At 41.7% G+C, this 24,108-nt stretch overlaps 1 protein-coding gene across 1 annotated transcript in view; it reads right to left on the bottom strand.

The window, feature by feature from the left end:
- The window catches only part of RAPGEF6 (Rap guanine nucleotide exchange factor 6), a 115,134-nt gene that overhangs the window by 9,204 nt on the left and 81,822 nt on the right, over window positions 1–24,108 (bottom strand). Inside the window, exons 16-29 of the mRNA XM_029962944.1 lie at window positions 23,866–24,069; window positions 23,341–23,449; window positions 21,392–21,635; window positions 20,647–20,804; window positions 19,599–19,613; window positions 17,097–17,337; window positions 15,208–15,591; window positions 13,305–13,516; window positions 12,303–12,426; window positions 9,773–9,796; window positions 6,901–7,121; window positions 4,681–4,872; window positions 3,278–3,412; window positions 1,777–1,890 (exon numbers count right to left, since the gene is read on the bottom strand). Coding sequence (XP_029818804.1) covers window positions 1,777–1,890; window positions 3,278–3,412; window positions 4,681–4,872; window positions 6,901–7,121; window positions 9,773–9,796; window positions 12,303–12,426; window positions 13,305–13,516; window positions 15,208–15,591; window positions 17,097–17,337; window positions 19,599–19,613; window positions 20,647–20,804; window positions 21,392–21,635; window positions 23,341–23,449; window positions 23,866–24,069 — 2,377 coding nt within the window. The remainder of the gene's footprint in view (window positions 1–1,776; window positions 1,891–3,277; window positions 3,413–4,680; window positions 4,873–6,900; window positions 7,122–9,772; window positions 9,797–12,302; window positions 12,427–13,304; window positions 13,517–15,207; window positions 15,592–17,096; window positions 17,338–19,598; window positions 19,614–20,646; window positions 20,805–21,391; window positions 21,636–23,340; window positions 23,450–23,865; window positions 24,070–24,108) is intronic.

Genomic DNA, 24,108 nt, shown 5'->3' with positions numbered 1-24,108 from the left:
ACCAGGATCAGTAGTGAGGGGGCCAATCTTTCCAACCCTGCTGACTCCTCTGGTATAAACACAGCACACTTCCCACTGTCCCTCTGCCCTGCTGCCGTGCAAGACTCAGGAAAGATTTTGGCAGTGGAGGAGGAGACGCTGACTAAGGTAAAAGCCAGCAATTAGCACCCAGGGATTAGCCATATGGTCCTTTTCAGTTTTATTATCTGCTCCAAAACTAACAGAGAAGGAGGCAAAGGCAGGAAATACAACTTTGGCAAGAGCTGGACCAGACTCCAGTGCTGTTCCCACTGAATGGGAACAGTTGAAGACCCCACAAGCTTCAGAGCAGAATCTATAATGTCTTTTTTTCTGCTTGGCCTACCCTTACCCACAAATAACTTATCTCCAACTCAAATAATGTATATAGCCCTATATATCCAACACCTCAGATAAGCTTTTTTTTTTCCCTAAATTCCTGCACATGTGCCTTTGAGCTGGGCTGCCACATATTTACATCCATTAGGTGAAAATGTGAAATGACCAGGCAGTGTAAAAGCCATGCCAGTGATACACACAACCAAACACAGAAGACTGATGCCCTTAAGTCCATAAAAAAATCAGAGATAATATAATATGGCATCTGGAGCCACTGGCATACTTGCCCCTGAGCATAGAGCTCATAATTTGAGAGACTTCACAGCTTAACTTTGATCACTGCTGTAGGGTTTTAAGAGCAAATATGAGCATTAAATATCAATATTATCAAACTATAGGACTGAACCTTATGAATGGAAAAATGTCATTAGGAGCAGCATTTTTAAGATTAAATTTCCGTTTCCTTTCCTTTGACAATAACTAGTATTTCATATTCTTTACATTTTCAAGAGACTCTTTAAATTTACACAATTGTACTGCAGTATGAAATGCTCTCAGTGTGTCTTAATTTTAAGACAGTGTTTTTCAAGAACTTCAAAGATCTGGAGAACTAAAGGGCTCCTCTTCATTAAAGAGATGAACACTATCTGAAAGTTGGGCCATTAAATAACAGCACATATGTATAAACAGACTCAAGGCAAGTGTTTGCTGGGCTGAAAAGGTCAGCAGAGGATGTGACCAATGCAAATACACACCAGTGCTAGAAGTGAGCATTTGATTTACATCATATTAGGGACTGTCTAATTAGGAAATCGTTGCAGAACTTACTGTTTCATTGGCATTTGTGACACACTAAGTAACTGAACTGCCACTGTACCTGTTCCTTGATTTTCTAACTTCACATTATTGTCTTCACTGCACTGTAAGGGTGATTAACTATAAAGAACTGACACAAATATCTGGAAGGGAAGAACATTAAACAGCTTAAACATGTAAATGGATAATGCTGAAATAACTTAGACAAACTCAGGATATCTGACAGAACGTGGACATCAGTCTTTCTTTTAAAAACAAATCATAAGGTCTTTCTCCTCCTTCTAGACTTGGTGCACAGGCAGGGAGTTGTGTACAGACTGCTGTTGCTATAGATACTGAGAGCATCACTGTCCTTGTCCTTTTGGTTTTCACTCCTTTCTGAGGCTTCAGTGTGCTCTGCTTCCCTTTTCGCAGCAAAAGGTTTCCTTTCCCTGGAGAAGCTTCTTTCCCTAAGTCTTCTGAACCGTGATCCCTTTATTTTTGGGGGCTCACACTCAGCTTCTGCCTCTCCACTCTTATCCTCTCTGTCTGCCTTTGTGCTTCTCTCAGAACTGTCTCTGCCTTGGCAAATCATCCGAATTTTCTTTTGTAAATAAGCCCCACCTATTCCGTAGCTGCGCTGGCCACTGGTCTTGTTGCTGGTCTCGCTGGCCAGCGAGGAGGAAGAGCCAGAGAGGTTCATCTGACTGCAGTTATCCGACCTCTGAGTGTTGCCAACTACAAGGAAGCAGACACAGGCAGGTGCTGGTAAGTGACGAGAGAAATAACAACAAAAATAACACCCTAATTTTAAACCCTTTTTTCTTCAATCCTATTTGCATATCACTTGGGTAATAGCTCAAAAGAAAACGAAATCTAAGATTAAGTGGAATGTGTTCATGCCTAAAATTATGTCTTTCAGCTGTCTGTGAAGCACCTAATTTTAGATCAATGAGCTGTTAGCACAACACACACAAGGTACAGATCACCTCCATCAAATTACATCAGTGCTAAAAATATGCCAAAATCAAGTTGAATTAAAGAAATAATCCCAAAGAAACAAAACATTATTTTCAAAGAACCAGATGAAAAGCTAACAAAAATAACAAGTTTATAAGCGATGCTCAGAAGCCTCAGTGGAGCAAGGCTTTGCAACCCAAGTAATTAAAGCTTTTTATAGGTATGCTGTGTTTAAGTAAAATCAGTGGCATTCTCCTAAAGGCAACAGGGTCTTGTGAAGGCAGAAGTGGATGGACCAGCCTGATCTCCCCCTGAAAAGGGCGAGGAGATGCAGCAGTCCCCATGCCATGCCATGCCAACGCGGGGGCTTTGGGCTGTCAGTGAGTCAAAGCAGCACAGAAGGGAGGGAGAGAGGCCTTACACCATCCAACACCGACCACCTGGGCTGACTACTGAGAGCTCTTAAGAGATTTCAAATGAATTCCCATCCAAGGTTGACTAATGATGAAGTGATGCAGGTCTTTTAAGACGAAGACATCAAAAATAAAGGGATTCTCAGGGCATCATGAGAGACAGGGATGTAAACAAAGCCCTGTGCACAAGAACAAAAAACATGAACAGCAACTCGAGGATTTAGGTGGATCCACTACTTCTGCAGCAACCTAAACCACGGGCCCTGGAGAACTAGGACACCATTCTATCTCCAGCTCCATCTCATCACCTGATATTCCAGCTACCTTGGGCAAGACCAGGAGTTGTCTCAACAGCTGCAGTTTCTGTGCAACACTGTCATCTTCCAGAAATCCCCAGGTTTGTGAATCCCATCTTTTTAAGTGGCCACCCAAATCTGAACTGACATGATGGCAGGTGTCAGCACTTTTGGGAATTCTGTCAGAAGCACTTAGGCAATATTTTAAGGAAACAATTGTTCCCTTTTTTAAATAATAAGTGACTTTCATGGCCAAAACACATAAATACACTGGAAAATCATGTCTACTCATAGAAAGACACGATTCTATTCTTGACATGAATATTCTAAACTACTGTTGCTCTTACATGCCATTATCAACAAATACTGCTGCCACTGCCCACCCTGGTTTCAGTTCAGCCCAGGCTGGAGCTCCTGGGGTCACACACAGCAGGACCATCCCCACAGCTCACCTACCTTTGCGTGGGGAGCCCTGAGGAGAAGCAGGAGGGCTGGAGTGCAAAGAAGATGCCATGGACATGGTGTCATCTGTTTGTTTCTTACTACTTCCTTCCTCAGACAAGCTTAATGACTTCTGTGGGGAGCCTGTACCTGTGAAAACAATGGAACCAGTTACTGATACTGTCTTCTTTTGAGTTATTGCTGTCTCTTTAAACTACAAATAACACCATGTTGAACAATCAGAGTATTCAGCAAAGAGAGGAGCAGATGCTCAGAGGATTCTGCATGTGGAGGCAGTCTCCATTTAAATTTAAATTTAGATCAGAGCAGCTGTGGCCACTGCTGGCTGCTCATCTGCAGTGTGTTGAAACATCCAGGTCCTAACAGGAACCATTGCAACGGAGACACTGGTTGTGGTTTTGGCAAAGGACTGGGTAACAAAAAAACTGTGTGAAGGATAAAGCTTGGAGGGAATCCTTGCCCAGTGCACTGTTGGGACTGTGTTAAAAGCCACGTGTGTCACAGCCAACAGCTCAGCTCAGGATCTTCACAAGTAGGAGTTCTCAAGTCAACACTCGTGGGCACCACCCACAGCCTGGCCAGTTTAGCAAAACCCACTGAGGATTTGGTATTTCTTGCTCACCCTCAGAACCACCTTGCAGAGAACACAGCGCTGAGGAGTTAATTCAAGTTGTCAATAATTTGTTAGATCAACACGGAACAAAACCTGGGAATGAAGAAACATCTCTGAGCAAAGTTCCTGGAACATTTCAAACTGCATGGGCTTTCCAGAGGAGACCTGAAATAAATACTAACTGGAAACAGTATTTTATGTGCTGCAATATACTGTTTTCCAGAGATATTTTAAAGGATATTGATGCACAATGTACCATAAAATCATTTCATATCATTTACTGACTGCAGCTAACTATTTAATAACCCAGAACTGTGGCTTTTAAATAATACAACAGTTGTGTAAATAGGTTAAAAGCTTTTCAATACATAATATACTGGTTTGCAATTAGCAAAGTTAGAGACAGAAAAAAATAACATTTACTAGGAGCAATTAATAATATATGTTGCTCTGTTTGACCATAATATAATTTGTTGTTAAAATGGTGTCCCATAGGTTAAAATATTAAATGTGATTTGTTTCAGTGATTTCACCTAAATATATTAGACTTCATTAAGCAAGAGTGTATTTGGAGACAGCACCTCACTGCTAACTGTTTTAAGAAAAGTTCTTTAACACTGTGCAAATGACTAAGCAGACAGCATGCTCTCTTAAAACACAGTAATATGTACCAGTTATTTTAAAGTGAATTAATGAAATTAAGCACAGTGGTATCTCACATAAAGCACCCAGCTACAAACAGCTCCTCTGTCCTATTTACTCCCATCTCAAACTGGATACTCACTGAATGTGACATGTTCCTTCGTCAGCCCCTTTTTCCTGCTGGGGTACAAATTCACAGTTGGCACCTGAAGAACTTGACTCATTCTGTTCTGTTGATGCTGATGGGCTTTCGTGGTTTGGCCAATTGACCTCATGGGCACTGGAGACATTTCTGAGGATTTCCCTCCTCTTCTCTCACTTAAATTCTTCGTCACTGTCAGGGAAAAACTGCAGATAAATATCTTGCACTTTGAACGGCAGGATTATTACAGCACAACCATCCAGACAAAGGAACCACTGTCTAAAGAGGGTAAAATGTACCTGAAACCATTTCGATTCCAAGCACACCCACCTCATCACACTGAAGATGCTGTTGTGTGAAACGGCTGTAAAAATACCCCTAAATTCTTTGAAGTGCCATTGAGGTACTTAATCAAAAGACAATAAAATGTTATTTATTCCCACAAGCCTGTATTTTAGATGTTTGTACATAAGGAGCAGCATCTCCTTCAAAATCAGGTTGTTTTGCAGCTGGCATTAACGTTTCACTAGGTGGCACAAGTGATTTACAGCACAGGGCACTGCTTCAGCTTCTGCTTTAATCAATTCATAAGCTCTGAAGTTAAGGCCATCCAATTTCTCCTTATATTCCCTTGGAAAACTCTGGATTGCAGCATCACTGCTGCTCATTCCTTCTGCAAGCAAGGCTGGGAGCTTATTAGGGAGGGAAGAGTTGGGACTGAACCCCTGCTTTCCTGGGCATGTGCAAATAACCCTCTTTGCCCAGAAACAAATGGCAAAGCCCTGTGCCAGGCTGCCTGAGTCAAAGTTCCTTGGTCAAAATTTAAACGTGGGTAATCCAACCCAGTGTGGAGGAACACCCCTGGGAGCAGAGCAGTGCTCTCTCCACCAGAATTAGAGCCACGAGGGGCTGGCAGCTCCCTCATGCTCCACAGGGCTCCTCCATCCTTTCTCCCAGAACTACCTGTGGGTTTGGGGGTTGGGGGATTCTTTCCCAGTTTTCACAAAGGTACTTCTAATAATACACCACTCTATTACATATTTATTTGTATATCCACTTAACCTTCATTTTCCTTTCTAACATTCAAGGAGAAAAAGGCCTTGATTGGCTTAAGTACATGGAGTAGAGCAGACAGTACATACTCCCTATTTTTACTTCCAAACATCTATGGCTAGCACTGTGCAAACAAGATTTTAATTGATTCAAAACAACCGAAAAACAACCTGATAATATTTATGTTTGTCTCTTGGGCACCTGTCACAAATGCACATAGATCATCTATCAAGAGTTCAAACACAGAGAATTTAACATTTTAAAAAGGGAGTTAAATATGGCCATTTCCAGGTTTCCTACTTCAGTGCTATTTCAAAGGAAATGCTAAAAAAATTTTGCATAAGGAGGCACCTTAGGGAATAACAAGGATTTGCATTCTTAATACTGGATAATTGCAAGGACTTAAAATATTATCTTTGAGATGCCATTTCCTAGTCATGCTTTTAACTTATCACAGACAAAGTGATATTTGAGGACATAAAAGTCTTAAAGTGCTACATTTGGACAAAGGACAAGCATGAAGCATTATTTTGCTTGGCATGGTTGCCACTCTTCTAGTTCGAAGCAAATCTACCTTTCAAGAAAGTGAAAAATTTTAAGTATCAAAATAAAATGCAATTATAATGTCTCATTTCTAAGTAAGAATTTACTGAACTGTGTAAGACAGCAGGTCAGAAAACAGCTTGCTTGACAGGAGTTCAAATCATGGGAACTGTCCTGCTGTAGCCCTCAATTTTTGCCTGTCAAACCACATCAAACCCATCAGTCAATATTGACCTAACTTCTGCTTCTCAACAATCTTCATTTATTCTAAGCTGAAATCCATTGCAGTTTCTATATTGATTTTGTCTCTTTTCATTTTCTTGCTGCTCGTATGGTAAATGTTACTTCTATCCTTCCTAATTCTGTACAAGGACGGCGGGGCAAGAACTGAGCTGATGTACTATTGAATTTCCTGCCAGACTGATGGAAAGACACACAGCTTAGGAACTAAAGGGCAGAAGAAAAACCATCATGGAGGTTTTTTGAGCTCAACCAAGACCTGAACACAAATGCTGTCTTGCTGAAGCTCTTAGCACACGAACTGACAAACCAGAACTTACTGAAGTATTTTGTCCTCGGAGAAAGAGTTTAAATGAGTATTTCTAGAGAAGGAACTGTACTTACAAGTGCTGTAGGCAGGCTCACACTGGAGTGACAATATCTGGATCTTCTCCTCGTCTGTCTCCACGTTGAGGTTGGACAGGTACTGCTTCACCTTCCTGGCCATCTGCGCGTCCTCATAGAGCTTCTTGGCGTTGAGCAGCGAGCTGCGGCGGGCACGCTTCTTGTGGGCACCTCCCTGCACATCCAGCATGTTGGAGTTCGTGCTGCCCTGGCTCAGAGACCTGCAAAACAGAAGAGCAAAGCAGTAAAGGTTCAGTTCTCGACAGCAGTGAAGAGCTGCAGTAGCACAGGCCAAAGCAGATTAATACCAATAATCTTCAGTTAGGGCTAGTGCATGCTGATGCAAATGAGTTAAAAAGATGAACAGCAGTAAAACAACACTTGTCTTAAAATATTCTGGTAAACTGAGAGCGGCAATTTGAGTCTAGAACAGGATTGCACATGGAAATGTGGAACTGGGAAGGACGAGGTGCAGTGCTCTGCACAGAACCCGTTCAGCTCCACCAACGAACCACAGGCTTGTGCTGCAGGACCCAGAGCTGACAGGACGAGAGGAAACGGCCTCAAGTTGTGCAAGAGGAGGATTAAATTGGATATTATGAAATATTTCTTCATGGAAAAGGTTGTCAAGCCCTGGAACAGGCTGTCCAGGGCAGTGGTAGTCACCATCCCTGGAAGTGTTCAAAAACACCTGAGAACATGGTTCAGTGGTGAACGTGGTGGTGGTGCTGGACTGATGGTTGGGCTCCATCTTAGAGGTCTTTTCCAACCTTAACAATTCCATAATTTCAACTGCAGATTGTAAGAGTGGAAAAACTTATTAACTTTGTTGGTTTGAGGAATCTGGTGCCCACTGTGTGCATCAGGCTCACACAGAAACCCCCTGCAATTAGCTGAGCACAGAAGGGAGTGACTACTGTGATCCTCTTAGAAAACTGGGCTTCTCACAAGGGTTAAACAAGGGGCAAATTATGTTACAAGTACAAAGTGCACTTGATGCACTTAACTTCTTTCTTCAAGTAACTAAAACCATCCACAGAAGAGCAGCTCACTAAAACCACATTTCTCAAGAAGGGTGAGGAAAGCAGTGATAATACATGTATGCCCAGATTTGCATTATGAAAAACAATGCTCCTCAATACTCCCAATTTTGAGCTCCCACATCTATCAGCAACTGTGGTAAAAATAAATCATCCCCAAAACGTTAAAGAACATGAGTTACTCTCCCTGACAGTCACTCCCACTCACTGAATGAGTGACCAAACAACTGACCTGGACACAGCTCAAACACACACATCACCTCTGTTTCAACTGCCAGAAGTGCTACAGCCACACCAGTCCTGATGCATTTTTAAATAAGTGGAGATCACAGTATATATGCCACACATAAAGTAGAATGGAAAGTGTCAATAAAGTTGTTTAAAGTTGGGGTTTTGTGGGGATTTTTAAACATTCAGATGAATATTTTAAAGCTACAGTATTTGTGAAGACAGTTATCAAGATCTTGTGTGTTTACAGAATCACAAGTGGCAGAATAAACAACATCAGGCACAGAACTGCCATAATGGCCAAAGGAGTCAGAATGAAACATGTTGTTAGAGCAAATATAAGGAATCGAGTACACTGAGCTTAAAAAAATAAGTAGGGGAAAATAGCTGACTGCAATATTTTCAAAGATGTTAAATAAATCAATCTGAAAGAAAACATAAGCTTAAAAACTGGCAGCAATTTACAGCTTAATTTAATAAAACAGTAATGTTACTGTAGGCAAGGAGCAGCAAAAGGCATGATGGAGTGTTCACAGCTACTCAAACCAAGGGGACACTCCTGTCCCCTATGGACAAGGACAAAGTTGACACCTCTTCTACAATGATCAGGAAATTATGTTTATTTTTAATGATATAAATATTTCATTGCTTATGTACACACTGTTTTTCTTTCAAGTCCGTACTTGACTTTTTAAGGCAATTTAATTCAATTTCCTTTAATAATGATTTTTCCCTAATTCCCTCGTGTTCACAGCAAACCCAAGGGTTGGAAATCACACTGGCTCTGTGGCTCCTGGGTGTTTGTCCCCATGAGCTGTCCTGTGAGCATCCAAGGCTGCCAGCCAAGGGCATCCACATCAGTACCAGGGACCAGTATCCAAACCTGCTCACCCCAGTTTGACTGGAACTGTCCCTCTCGTTGTGCAAAGGCACACAGGTAACAGTTTATGGGTAAAATTACACATAATAACACATAAAATACAGCTACAATGACAGCTGTCTTACAATCAGCACCCTGGGCCAGTCAGGACTTTCCCCAGCCAACATCACAACTCTCATCTTGAGTCATTTCGTTATCCAGGCCTTGCACAGTCAACACTCCCAGGGAAACCAAGGAGGGGTTTGGTGTAGGAAATGTGAGATACATTTTAAATATATGCTAAAAATAACTGCTTTGAAGCTTGCTTGAACACAAACTTCAGGGGGGAAATCACTACACCATTATCACAATTCCAAGCGCCCTCATAGTTCAAAATGCAGAATGGCTTCAACTTTTCTGCCACACGTTAAAAAGCAAGTTATTCATTTCATTTATTTCCCCAAACAGTTTGCCTTCCAATATAACTGCACAGCAGGGGGTTTTTTTATGCATAAAGCCAAAACTCAAAACAATTTATCTACTACACAAAAGCAACTCAGAATTCTTGCAGCCGCAGTAAAACGTTGGCTGTAACCCCTTATTCCTGCTTTCAAAAAAACCATGTATTGCAGGGTTAATAAAATGCATGCTGTATTTCAGATGCATGCACTAACGAGGAGGATGCAGTATGTTAAGAGTTGCATAATCTTTATTTTATCTTAGTTGCATTCAGCTCTACACTTACCCCAAACTTCTCCACCTCTTCTTCCTGTAAGCAAGAGCCATATACATTGAAGCATGTATTTGAACAGAAAAGCACAGGAAAAAAATAAAACAGTTGAGAGTCAGGAAGAAAGATGTAGACAGGAAAGAACAGAAAAGAAAAAATCTCTATACAGCAAAATTCTTCTCAAACAATAACACAATGTTTTCATGGAATGCAAGGGTAGGACTTGGCAAATACTTTAATATGGAAGCACATCTATCAGTTTTTTGTGTAGGTTTAACCTATGAATTGAAAAACCAAACTTGCATTATTTTTTTTTAATTTTCTGTAAGTCAAATTCAATTTTGATGGAGTGAGTAAAAACTGTTCAACTCACTCATATTTCAAAAAGTGGGATTAAATTTATTTATTCTTTGTATTAGGCCTGCTGGGAGTGTATGAGAAATCATCATCAGTATTCAAGTTTATGATGTTGTTTTCTCTTGATTGTTTGCTGGAAAACAAGCCAGTTGCCAAATGCACCTTGAAAGCCTGGATGCTCTCTATTAATCAGTAAAGAACTTGTGAGCAAGTCTCATGTTACCACTAATACACATCCTTTCTTGTTAATTTTTCATCTTCAAAAGCATTTATTTGGTGCTTCATAACACAAACTGATAGATCAAACACCAGAGGCAATGAAAATGAATATAAATGATGTGAAAACATGGAATTATTTTCTTTTAATCTTTGGCACTATCTCCAATATTAGATGCCTAAGCAGTTTATGGCAGTGTGCATAATTTAAATTATGGTCATTAAAGTCTGTTCTGTAATTCTGAAAAACATACTAAAGGTAACTATTTACTATTAATTTTATTTAATGATTGGACTTCATCAGGTCTTAGAAAGTGCATGGGCCATCAGGGAAATTTATTTATAGACTGATTTCAGCTGTGAATGCCAAAGTTTCTGAAAAGCAAATCACAACTTCTCAGCTTTATAATTTTATGCTAAAAATGGAATTCTGCTAAGTCCAATCCAACAGTATGAAGGTGAATCTCCACTGTGAGACAAACCCATCTCTAAATAACTTTAAGAAGGATCTGTTATTGTTGGTTCAAGCCTCGACTGGGCCATTTTTAGACTCCCAGAACCACAGACTGGTTTGGGTTGGAAGGGACCTTAAAGCTCATTTTGTTCCAGCCCCTGCCACGGGCAGGGACACCTTCCACTACCCCAGGTTGCTCAGAGCCCCATCCAGGTTGGCTTTAAATGCCTGTATTTAAAAAAAATACTTCTGTTTCCTGATAGTCAGCCTTGCAAACAAAAACAGGACAGAGCTGATGATCCTCTGTGCATCCTGACCACTGGAACCCAATCTCTTACACACACTCTGTATCCTTGCACGTGCTGTTTCCTTCCACTGCACAGATGTCACTCAACTCATACATCACAGAGAATTACAGCTGGTGCACAGGTGACCCATGCACTGGAATTTTGGGTGGAGAAAGCACATTTCACCCAAAATCTGTCCACGGTGTCTCCTCTGAGCTCTGCACTGCTGGGGGTGCAGCTCATTTTTTGAAGTAGAAACCATGGGGCCACTCAGCACCAGAGACCTTGTCCCCAGCTCCCCCCCAAACTGCATCCTGAGTGTCCCCAACTCCACCCCCAAACTGCATCCTGAGTGTCCCCAACTCCCCCCCAAACTGCCTCCTCAGGGGTTTTATCTGGCCAGTCACTTCCAGGCAAACTAAAGTGCAAGAGAAGGGACCAGCACCCTTCCTGCAGGGATCTACGGGACCAGCACCCTTCCTGCAGGGATCTACGGGACCAGCACCCTTCCTGCAGGGATCTACGGGACCAGCATGGACACAGCAGAGTTCCTGATGCTTTTAGTTCAGCCAGTGGGAAGAAAACGGATGCAGGAAGTCATTTAGTTCCACTAAATATAATCCGGAGCTAATCAGCACCAGATTAGAAATTACATTGCTTTCCTTCTGCAGTTTGTTAACACAGAGCCTGATGATATTCAGCATCAAGATAAAAAGAAATAATAAGAAAAATAAGCCAAGAACACACCCTCCACCTGCTAAAGCCTGAGAACATCAAACATTATGTAGGTGGAACAAGCTGTGCTCAGAACAAATTAAAAAATATTTTGTTTGATTTTAATGTTATCAGTGGGCTTTTGTTTTGAAGCAACATTTCAGATTCATATAAGGGTGATTTAGGTGCTTTTTATCTCTCTCATATATAGGTATTATACCTCCCTAACATTATATCTCTCTCAAAACTCTACTGACACTAACGCTTTTATTTAGCAAAAATACGTATCACTAAAATTAGAACCTATTCTTCTGTGTGTTTTAAAGACAATAATTTGTTTTATTAGTCATTACAAGCGGGTCTGGGAAGCATCACCTCTACTGGCATAGTTTGATAAAGATGGTGGTTTGGTGGTAAATGTCAGTGGTGAGGCACACAATGGAACACCAACGTCCTGATGCACACACAGCCCCAGAGCCCCCCCTGAGACCCCTCCAGTGCCCTTCCCAGTGCACACCTTTGCCTGAACATCACAGCTGGATCCATGTTTGCCGAGGTCATTCGGACAACTTGGCGGATTTCCTTGGCAATCATTCGCAGCTTCTCAAAGTTCACCAGGCCATCCACTTTGGAATCGTTGCCTGCATAATTGAGACACACATATAAGAGAAAAGAAAAAAAAAAAAGAGTAAGAAATTCTTCAGAGTGACCCTGTGTTGCCCTCCCTGCCCTCCATCAGCAAAACTTTTAATCAAAACAGCAGGAAAACAGGAAGCTCTGGCAAAACACAAATGGAATCAGGCCCACTCACAGTACATTGTATTGGTATCTTGTATTGGCCCTTGTTAACCTATTTCTGAAGTAACAAGTATTAGCAGGAGGAAAAAGTAATAAGTGAACTATGCCCAAGTTCACTGGCATGATGTTAAAATATAAATACAGAACTGATGGGGACAGCATTCCCATTTGGAAAGAAGTTCAAACAGTTCTGAGCCATCACAACCAAGAACTGGGTATATTTGGAAATGTTTCGCCTCAGCCACTTGTGAACAGGACTTTGTGTAAACGGAACAAAATGGAAATGTCTAAACAAAACCTCCTGAAAATGCTGAAAGCAAGAGTAGGAGGTGTTGGAGCTGCCTGAAAGCCACAACATGGAATGAAAACCTGGAAACATCACAGCAACAAGTTCTTTTTTTGTGAGAGAATATATTTGAAGTAGTGCAACTACCAGCCAGCACACTCACCTGTGCTTCCAGCCTAAACCTGAGGACAGCTGATGAAGTCTAAGCATTGCTTTTCAAATATTAAAAATGCGCATTTAATTTTTAATTTTTGTCTAGGATCAGTCTCTTCCACTCAGCATTCCGAGTCCTATTTTACTTTCCTCCTACAAAGGACCCATCAAAAGCATCCCACTGGTGGCAGCTTCCTTAGACACGTGTTGACACGAGGAGCACTGAAGAAAGGGCTAAAGCATATTCAGTGCTCCGCTTGTTTTCTCCCTGTTTGACATTACCTTCATGCAGGAACGTGATATCCTTCTTGACAACAGGGAAAAGTGGGATAATTGGAGGCTGCATGCTCTGGCTGCTCAGGATGTTGCGGTATTTTGCCATGTTTCGAGATGGATCAAAAAGATCTTGAAGGTCTCTGAGGTGCTTTTCATACTTGCTGGGTAACTTCTCCCAAGTGCCTCTGAGCCGAGCTACTGGCGCAAGATTTAACCCACTGCAAGGCAGGAAGGTTTCATGGTTAGCTGTGAGCAGAACTGCTGCATTTCAGAAGGAAGTGAAGGGTTTTAAGGATTAAAAATAGCTTTCCCAAGGTTAAATGTAAAGCTGGCTGGGTGCCAGAGTACAAGTTCATCACAATAAACCTCTGCTGTTTAAACCACAACTGCTTCCTATGCACAAGGTACAGATTTCCAATTACTGCCAAAATAATCACTCTGTAAAACAGGACTGATGTCTGTTTAAGAACAACTTCTCTCCTGTATAAATGGCTATCACAATAAGGACAAAAGGGGTAGAGAATGAATGAGGTGAAGTAATGGTTGCACAGCAAATGAGAACAGTGCAGAGCTCATCCCAAGCAGAAGTGGGAAGACTTTAGGAAGAAATTCTTCCCTCTGAGGATGAATTTTTTCAGTTGTTTTTTTTTTTCCACATTTTGAAAGCTTCAAAGTCTTGTTTTGAATTTGGTTCATTTTTCATACGGATTTCTCTCCACGCTATGCCAAACAAAGCCTTCTCTGACATGAAAAATCCAACATATGCCAGCCCACAGCTCCTCTTTTCCATACTAGTTTAGGATGGTTATCTTCCTATTTCAGGAGACATATGGCATCAAACTGCTGTGCAGGACAAGGCAAGAAAGACAACTCCTGTGCCATATGCTAAGAAAAACATATTACTCTGGAAATAAGGGTAAAACAGTAACTAATTTATTTGCCTCTTTTTTTTTTTTTTGACCAAAGTCCACTTCAGTCATGGCCTGATTAGACTTAACTGAGAAGCAGGAAGAGTCATTTCTCCACTACAATAAACCAAGAGAAATTAGGGAGCAGAATATAAAAATGAGATTCAGTATCCACGTGTGTATTCACCATGTAATGAGCAGCCCCAGCCCCAATTGCTGCCCAGTCCCTTTGAAGAAAATTCATGAATTCTTTAATGTGTGACTAACCAGAAGCCAATACCCTTTGATAAACTGGTTAGACATGGAAGAAAATATTTTATAATGGCATTTTCAACAATGGTGCTGGGATACAGCACAAATCCAGATCTTTATCTGATGAATCACAGTGCCTTTTTTTTCCCCTAAAGTAAAGGCTGGGTGTAAGATAATTGCAAATAAAGGAAATGCTGAACTCATGCTGTTAAAGTAGCAGTATTCAGGATAAATCAGAAGAGAAAGTCTAAATGTGCAGGAAAAAATAAAATAGACAAGCAAGCAGATGACAGGAAAGAATGAAAAGGAAAATTAAGCCAAAACAAGACTGATTTGAGGAAGTCCTTACAATGGAAGGAAGAAATGAAGTAATCTCATCATCACAGATATGACTCAAAAAAAGTAACAATGACTGACAAAGGGAAGGGAAATTGGGTGCCAAAATCACGGAAAATGACACAGTGCTCAGGCAGGTTCCTGAGGTTCATCAATCAAACAGTGCTTTGTCCCAATCTTCTCTTTCCCTGGGAGGTAACAGGTAAAAGAGAGACTGTCACATCCAGCACCTCAGTGGGACTGAACCGCTGTGGTAACAATCCAAATCCACCCCGGACCAGGCTGGCTCTGGAAAACCACCCAGACCCATCTGTAATGTGCCCAAGATGGTTCTATTTCTTCCCTTTCAGCTTAGATTACCAGAATTGCCTCTGACAGCACCAATCAGAGCTGAAAAACGGGAAGTATTTTACCTTATAACCGCGAACATGGAATTGAAGTTCTTGCATTCTCGACAGTGGAGAGCGATTTTAATGAAATGCTTAATAATCTTCATTCTTTTGAGCTGGTTGGGCTCTGCTAAAATTTCCATGGCAACCCAGAAGGTCTCTTGGTTTATGACATCCTCGAACTGTTTCAGGTGAGCGTTCCCTGTTTTGGAGTCCAGCTTGTAGAGGTCATCGATGTACTCCGTGGGCTCGATGTTGCGGAACAGCTCGAAGTCCCTCATGGAGAGCTGGGTGGCCACCTCGATGGTGCTCAGCTGGAGCAGGGAAATTTGGCTCTCCCGGAGCAGCTCCTGAGCATCCTCGTCTGAGCATAAGGTCTCTGTCTCCATGTTGTTTTTCAGATAATACCTGGAGAATAATGGAGTGACAGCGACCCGTTAGAGATGCTCTTCAGAGGGTTTGTGAACACAAGGACGTTGAACTGCACCAATCAACGAGGGCATTACAGAGACAAGAAGGGACAGGATAACCTTGTACTTCAGCTAACGTAAAATAACATCATTACTTAAGCAAACAAACATTTCAAAAGCCTGTTTTAATCTACCTCTTTGTTATCATTTCATACCGTACTCTGTAATATGCTGTAGAGTTCACCTTCAGAAGAAGGTCAGTTACTTTTCCATTTGTAAATTCAGCAGTGAAAATTACATTTTAAATACACACTAGTCCCGAGAAATCTCCTGTTAATGTCTTTCTCCATTTCTTACACAAATTCAGTGTGGTTTCTTCCATAAATTTACTGTGGCATAGTAATATTTACATGAGGCACAGAGTATTCAGGAAATGAAAATGTATCTGGAAAATTCATTTCCACAGTCCCAAGCAGATCACTTTCAGATACACAAAAGTTTATTACTCATAAATTCCCTCTTGTTGCCTAGCAAAGACAACTACAGAGTTTTTAACTTTAATAAACTTTCTTCTGGTCTGGATCAGGTCATCAGATAAAACCAAAGCACTTAACGTTTCAGAAGGATTCAGAACAGTTTACATAAAAATGGCAGAATTTATCTCAGGTTAGAATCAGTTCATTGCAACACAGCACTGAGGAAAGAATTAATTGTATGCTTTAATCCTCCAGTACATGTGGGAAGTGTCAGAACAAATATAAATTTTTTCTCCAAGTGTAAACCACTATATATGTTATATAGCTGATCTGCTAAATTTAGCTGTCATCAAGCGAGCTGGCTGTGGATTTGGGGAGGAGTTTTGGGTGCATAAGATGAAGGTGACACAAGAGGAGAGAGGAAAGTGTCATTTATTGGTATTTGACTGCTTGTCCTTCTAACCTGTCTACTTTAATTAAAACATCCCCCATGGTGATCTCGGGGGTCCTTTCCAACCTTATTGATTCCATGATGTTTTAATCCTAAAAGGTAACTAAAAGCAGAGCACAAGTCCTATGAGGAGAGGCTGAGGGAGCTGGGGCTGTTCAGCCTGGAGAGGAGGAGGCTCAGGGGAGACCTCCTCACTCTCTGCAACTCCCTGACAGGAGGGGGGAGCCAGGGGGGGGTTGGTCTCTTTTCCCAGGCAACCATCAGCAAGACAAGAGGGCTGGGTCTTCAGCTGTGCCAGGGGAGGTTTAGGTTGGATATTAGAAAGAATTTCTTTGCAGAGAGGGTGCTCAGCCATTGGAATGGGCTGCCCAGGGAAGGGGTGGATTCTCCATCCCTGGAGGTGTTTAAGGACAGACTGGATGTGGCATCAGTGCCATGGGCTGGGAACCACAGCGGGGTTGGATCAAGGGTTGGGCTGGATGATCTCAGAGGTCCCTTCCAACCCAGCTGATTCTGTGATTCTATGATTAATCCTAAAAGGCAACTAAAAGCAGAGCAAACCGAGGGCGCATTTACCGTCCGTTGAGCTGGATCCTGTCGGCCAACTTGGAGAACTGATCCGGGAGGCGCCGCTGCTTGATGACGCCCTCAGGGCTGACAGACACCTCGCACAGGGAGTAGGTGTCGGGGGCCCCTGTCAGGTTGAACTCGTGCACAGCGTGGCTCACCACCTCCTTGGCTGTGGTGTCTTTGCTGATGATGATGTAACAGCTCTGCTGATCCGCTTTGAAAACTCTTATCACCTGATCCGGGATATCTAAAAGAAGAGGAACACCTTTGATGGGCGAAGTTACTTTTCCCCTTGAAAAGACACATTGTTTGGAGAGAGGCTTTTCACAAGGGCATGTGGTGACAGGACAAGGGGGAATTGCCTTAAGCTGAAGAAGGGTAGGTTTAGTTAGATTGGATATTAGGGAGAAATTCTTCCCTGTGAGGGTGGGGAGGCCCTGGCACAGGTTGCCCAGAGAAGCTGTGGCTGCCCCATCCCTGGAAATGTCCAAGGACAGGCTGGACAGGACTTGGAGCAACCTGGGCTAGTGGAAGGTGTCCCTGGCCATGGCAGGAGGTTGGAACTGGATGGGCTATAAGGTCCCTTCCAACCCAAACCATTCTGTGACTCTAAGACTGTCTCATTTGATAGCCAGAGAACAAAACAAAAACCAGCTGCTGGGAAACAAAAGCCATGCTGGACTTGAAAAATATTAAAATATTCTGCTTCTTCCTTCAACTTTGAGAGGAAAAAAGAAGACTCTTCTCATCAGGGCTTTTCCACAACTCAATTCCTTTATCATCCCATGACCACAATCAAAGTACAAGACACTCAGTATGTCCCTGAGCTGTGCATCGTGCTTCCCAGCGGGCCTCAAAAACTTTGGCAGCATCATTCCTTCTCTGGCTCTTGTGTGTTTGTGAGAGCCAGGTCCACACACGTGCCAGGGCACGTTTCCCAGGGATGGATGGGCTTGGGGTGGGAGGATGTGAAGAGGAAAGGAGATTTGGTTGCTCCCATAACTAGCTGCGAGCTTTCACACTCACCCTCTCCCCCTGAAGGAACTAAGCTGCTGCCAGCAGTTAATTCTTTGGCTGGTATACTTATTTATAGCACATTTTATGTATTATAAATGCATTAGAGAAGAGCTTTATCTGAGGCAGCCTACAGCAGGAAATAAATATCTACAGAAACAAGCGTTTAATCCACAGCTTGATGATTGCAAATAATTTGCTCCATTAGTTATTACAGAAAGCTTGATTTTCAAAATAAAACTCATTGGAAAAAAAAATGTCCAGAGTCAAAACACACACTAATTCCAAGCACAAGGAAACCTAGCTTTTCCCCCTCCCTAAAGTCTGAAGACTAAACTTCACATTAATTTTCCTCTAACAAAATCCACTGTTTCAGGAAAAAAACAAGATCTTTGAGGGCAGCGACCTTGGGATAACTTTTTCTTGTGTCAGGACTTAATGGTGTCATGGGGACAAGTAGCAGGAATTTCAGGGCAAAAAGTTAAGCAGGTAGTCTGTGGTCCAGTATCAAAAGTTTCCACCCATTGGAAAAAAGAAAGGTTCAATATCAGTTGTAAATAAATTTGAAGATGGGAGCAAATAGGGTTTTGAAAAAGAATCTGATTGAAAGCTAATTCTTCTAACAGCTTCATTATTAGGGTTATCACATTACCAGGGCATTCTCCTTAGCAGTTAGGGACTAGCTGAATTTGAAAAGCTCAATATATATATGAACAGGGGCAATAAAGGGAATAAATAACTATTCTGTCCTTGTTTCAGAGTGAAAGTGGTAGAAATGACATCCTGGATAATCAGGGAAGTGCCTGCACTCATAAAAATCACAATAAATCAACAGAAAAGGGAAACATCTCTACTTCAGTATCAACATACCTAAAAATCAGAATACACTCAAGGTGTAAGACTGAAAACTGAAGTTTAATTTGGGGGAAAAAAGGAAAAAATAAAATAAAAAATAATCACTATGCAACCAAAACAATGCAATGTGACAGGCACATAAATTACAGGCACATGTGTGTCTTCATGGTCTTTGCTTTTAAGCATGTAAACATTATTAAATTAAATGGTTTTTTATGCATCGTTCCGCTTGTGTCGACAATACAAAGCACATTTCCAGTCTGCATGCACAGCATTTTAGTTAGAGTCCAACAGAAGAGCAAATTAAATCTCAAACTACGTTATCATCCAAAACCTCAGCTCTATAAGAGATATAAGCAACTTCATTCCTTCAAAGCAAGGCCACAGAGAAGAGAAGAAACTGCCAAAGGTCATCCAGTGTTTCAGTGGCAGAAAAGGGAATAAAATGCAGGTCTCAGCACAGCACTGTGCCTGTGTGAGAACCTATGGATTTGTTTTATTTGAGGAAGCTTACAGGGCACAGGGCTCTGGGATGCCCTACAGTAATAACTGTGTCAATGCAGTGTCTGGTAGTGTTAAGTTTTCAGGCAAGCCATGCAATATTAAGGTCTACAGGATGCTGAACATCAGGATACTTACAGTAAAACCCAACAGCTGCAGGCAGGAGAAAAAGAAGAAAACTGTGTCAACAGCAAATCGAGATTCAGATGTTTACAAAACTTATCAAGTGTACACTGTCAGAACTAGTTTGGTTTTCTCTGCTCTTTAAACATGGCAGCATATTTGTTATAGAAAACCTGAAGTAAAGGCAATCTAGGTAGACATGTCCCTGCCCATGGCAGGGGGGTTGGACTGGGTGTCCTCTAAAGGTCCTTCCATCCCAAACCAGCCTGTGATTCTGTGATTGATTCCAAGATGAACTAGTTATCAGACAGCAAGAACCTGGAACTGCAGCAAAAAGGGAACTTTTCTGCTATGGATATTTATGACCTGATAGGATATATCTGGGTACATCCCTTCTAAAGGGGAAATCTGCAAGTTTACATAAACAGAACTCACAGCCACAAGGCACCTTACAGACTATGTAATTATGCAAAGAACTTACACTTGAAATAAGGAAAAAAGATTCTGACTTGACATGTTTACAGGCAGCTGCATATCACAACAAATAACTCCTGCAGCCACCCCATAAAGTGGATTCCTACAGCAACAAAAGCCCACACTACACATCTCCAAACATTTTAAAGGTTTTTAGACACACAGTTGAACATACATAACGTTTGTAAAACACAAAACATTAACATCACTGTGTTGGTAGCACAGCAGTCCTATTCTACCCACAACACTGCTTGAAATATATACTGGCAGATAGGGGATGGACAAGCCAAAGCACCAGTACAGGTAAAAGAGAAAGGTGTGGACAAGGACAATCTGCTTCCAGCAGAGCAGATTTACTCCAGTGAATCAATGTCTTTGTAAAAAGAAGTGCCACATTACAAAAAGAGCATGTAGGAGAGGTTCAGGCAGTGTGGATTTTCAGCAGAGCTCCAGTGTGGCCCTGTTGAAGCCACAGGACAGACAAGTAACTGCACTCAGCTCATGGGATGCTGGTGAAACGCATCATTTTCCCCCCTGCCCCTGCCCTGTTAATCATCCTGTACAAACCAAGCTCCTTCTGCTGTTTTACCTGAGGGGTTAGAGAAGTCCAGGATGCTGGTTGTGGGCTGGAGCAGGTCAGGGCTGCTGGAGGAGAGGGTCCCTGGGATGGGCATGATGGCCAGGCTGTGGCGGCACTGCCGGGTGCCCACGATGCTGTCGTCCTGCGACTGGCTCACGCTGCCGTCACTGCAAAACAGCTCTGCCTCACTCAGGGGCACTCAACTCCTGCTACTCAGCTTGGGGTGAATGAAACTAAGGGAAATAATGCTGTTCAGCTGTTTAATTACATGTTGTAGACGGGGTTTCAAAATGAGGACAGAGAGGAAAGAGATTTGAAATCGTTCGCGGGGAGAGAAAAGATGTTTTGGTCTCATTCTGTATTTATGGGGCAGGTGACGCGATTTTTTAAAAAACATAAGTAGAGTGGACATAAGGACCAGAGATACTAAGCAATTAGTATCTCTTAATGGCCTTAGCTGAAGGAGGGGAGATTTAGATTTGATCTTAGGAAGAAATTCCCTGTGAGGGTGGGGAGGCCCTGGCACAGGTTGCCCAGAGAAGCTGTGGCTGCCCCATCCCTGGGAGTGTCCAAGGCCAGGTTGGACGGGGCTTGGAGCAACCTGGGATAGTGAGAGGTGTCCCTACCCTTGGTAGGGGGTGGAATGGGATAGACTTTAAGGTCCCTTCCAACTCAATTCATTCTATGTTTCCACGATTAAAGCATCACAACCTAATGAGGAAGAACAAGTTCTTGGTAGAAGAGTCTGACAAACCTGAACAGTTTTGGAGGCAAGATGCTGAACCGGGTCTTGTCTAAGATTTTCCTGATTCTGTTTCTGCCACCAGATACAGTGTTTGCTTTCATTTTCTTGTTTCCTTTTTCCCGGGGAAACATCTGTTCCACATCTCCAGGCATATCTGGGATGGAATAACGGTTGTTTTTCTTTTCTGCAATTTTTGGAATATGTGGAATTCCATTCTTCTCTTGTCCTATCCTGCAGAGCAGCTCCTTGAACACTGTGAGAGAAGACACAATCGTTGTGAGTTACCTTTGCATGCTCAGAACTTCACAGGGAATTCTTCTTTCCCCCTCAAACCTTTTGCTTTCCACATCCCAGATTGATAATAAGGATTCAGGGTAATCAGCACCATGTATTTATTGGCTTTTTTGTTTGCCTGTTTTTGGTAATGGAGTGCAGATGCTTCCTCAAGAATAACTGCAGCACAGACTGAGATTTTCCCAAACTGCCTTTGTTTGCTTTTCCTAACACTACTGAACAGAAACTGCATCAAATTTCCTGCTGCATTTATCAAGCTAAGCCAGTCTATTACCCACACTGACGTTCCCAAAGATATGATTCCACAGAAATGTTTATGTTCTTCCTGTTTCTTTCCACATATATAAGGTGGAAAAAAAAAAGTTCAAATTGGTTTTTCAATATCAATTATTTCTTTAAAGATCTTTTAAAATCCTTTGAAATCACTCAAGTCAGAAAGTCAGTATTTTCTGTTGAAAACATGGTGATACTGGAAGAATGCAGAACTGTACACAGTAAATTACTCAGACTGTCCCTATGAACAGGGAAACCACAGAAAGTACAGAAAGTACAGTTAAATTGCATAATTCTATTATATAATAAAACTTATAAGTTTTCCCAGTCTACATTTGAATATAACAACAGGATTTGCTCATTGCCAGCACCAGGCACTTAGCACTCAATTAAAAAGTCACTGTATAATAAGTATCACTGCTGAAAAAAGCTTCAAGACATGAATCCATTAAAATTTATCCAAGAAATCACCTTGAAATTCTATCAGCCAGTAGGAAGAGATCTGAACCCGTTTGTAGATGTATGTTGCTTATATTTATAATACAAATGAACAACCTCTCACTGTCTCAGTTACAGTGATGCTTCATTTCATGTCCTTTCACATTAGTCTGGACCACTGGTGGTGGTTTTATGCTCTTTTTGAATTATGCTAATAATCAACTGCTGAGGGTTTGAAACTCTTTACCCATGCAGGGATAAACATTGAATAATAACTGAAAAGAAAATCAATAGTGAGCAAGGGCAGGTAACTGGGGGAAGAAAATAAGGAAATCATCAGAAGGTCTTGGATGCAACTATGGGGGAAGGAGTTATTCTGTGCACAGCTTCTGTAGCTCTGGTTATTCTGAACAGGATTATGGAAAAAGAACAGATGATCTGACTGAGATTTTAAAGAGCTATTTATGTGTTTGTATTCATGATGACAATTAAGAGCCAGCATTTATATGCCACACCACTTTTTATATCCCCTTTTCAATTTGAGACATAAAGGCAATTTATCCTCTCGTCCTCACAGCCATTATAAAAACTTCTACAAAACCCCAGGTTTACATCTTTGCCATTTCTTGGCAAAAATATTTTGGTCCAGCTCCCTTGGCTCAGCTTCAGCCACGCAGCATGGAGGGACAGTAAAGCAGCTTAAAGAGTCACTGAGGGTTTCTCAGGGAGGGAAGAGCTGCCTGTGCTGGCTCTGTGCCCCTCAACGTGCAGCCCCTGGTACACGAGAACTTATCCAAGCAAACAGAGGCACAACGAGGGGACTTCTGCACAACTTCTCACTCCCAGAGTGAGCTGGAAAGGAAGGTGGAATCCTATTGCACTTCTAGAGCCAGAAAGAGTGGAGCTGTTCCTTCACATACACAAGGAATATATCATATATAAAGTCTACTCACCAAAAATGTTTGTTTTTACAGTAATGGAGAGATGTGTGTTGTTCCTTAAGATTTCCAGAGCTTTCACAAAGGTAATGTTCTCAAAGTTCTGTCCATTTACTTCCATTATCTTTAAGAAAAAGTAAGAATTAGGCTATTAGGAGAACATCTGTTTGACAGACTTAAAAATACAAAGGTGATAATACAGGCACAGTAAGAACTTTCCAGAAGTTCTCATATGATCTTTACAGCAGTCTCAGAATCAAACCATTCCTTGTAAAATAACTATTTTCATCATGTCAGTAAAGTTATATGCTGTGAATAAGACAGGACCTCCATTTCTACCTGAAAAATGCTTGAAATAACTTTATTTTTATGGTAACATGACATTCTTGCAATTAATCAGGAATTTAGAATCAGAAATGTAACAGATATAAAATGGAAGCTGAGCTGTGGCATTCCAAAGAAAACACTTGCACAACCTTTTTGTTGAGAACACCAGAGCTGGCTGAACCAGAATATTTAAATTAACATTACTGCTTTTACCTGATCACCACGCTTGAGTCCAGCCTCTGCTGCTTTACTGCCCATCTCCACAGTCTCTACAAAAATACCAAAGCCCTTGTCACTGCCCCCGAGGAGGCTGAAAAACAGGGGGGAATCTCTGGAAGGTTTTTGCAGCGTGATTTGTCTCCATTTTGCTTTGGCAGCACAGGCAATATTCAACAACCTGAGATGGCCTTTCATCTTCTGTAACACAACACACAGAATGCAGTGCTTTTATCAGAA

The sequence above is a fragment of the Manacus vitellinus genome, unplaced genomic scaffold, assembly GCF_001715985.3.
Source record: "Manacus vitellinus isolate BGI_N305 unplaced genomic scaffold, ASM171598v3 scaffold_51_pilon, whole genome shotgun sequence".
NCBI lineage: Eukaryota > Metazoa > Chordata > Aves > Passeriformes > Pipridae > Manacus > Manacus vitellinus.
The sequence above is the reverse complement of the archived record's forward strand: the minus strand, read 5'-3'. Positions and strand labels throughout refer to the sequence as shown.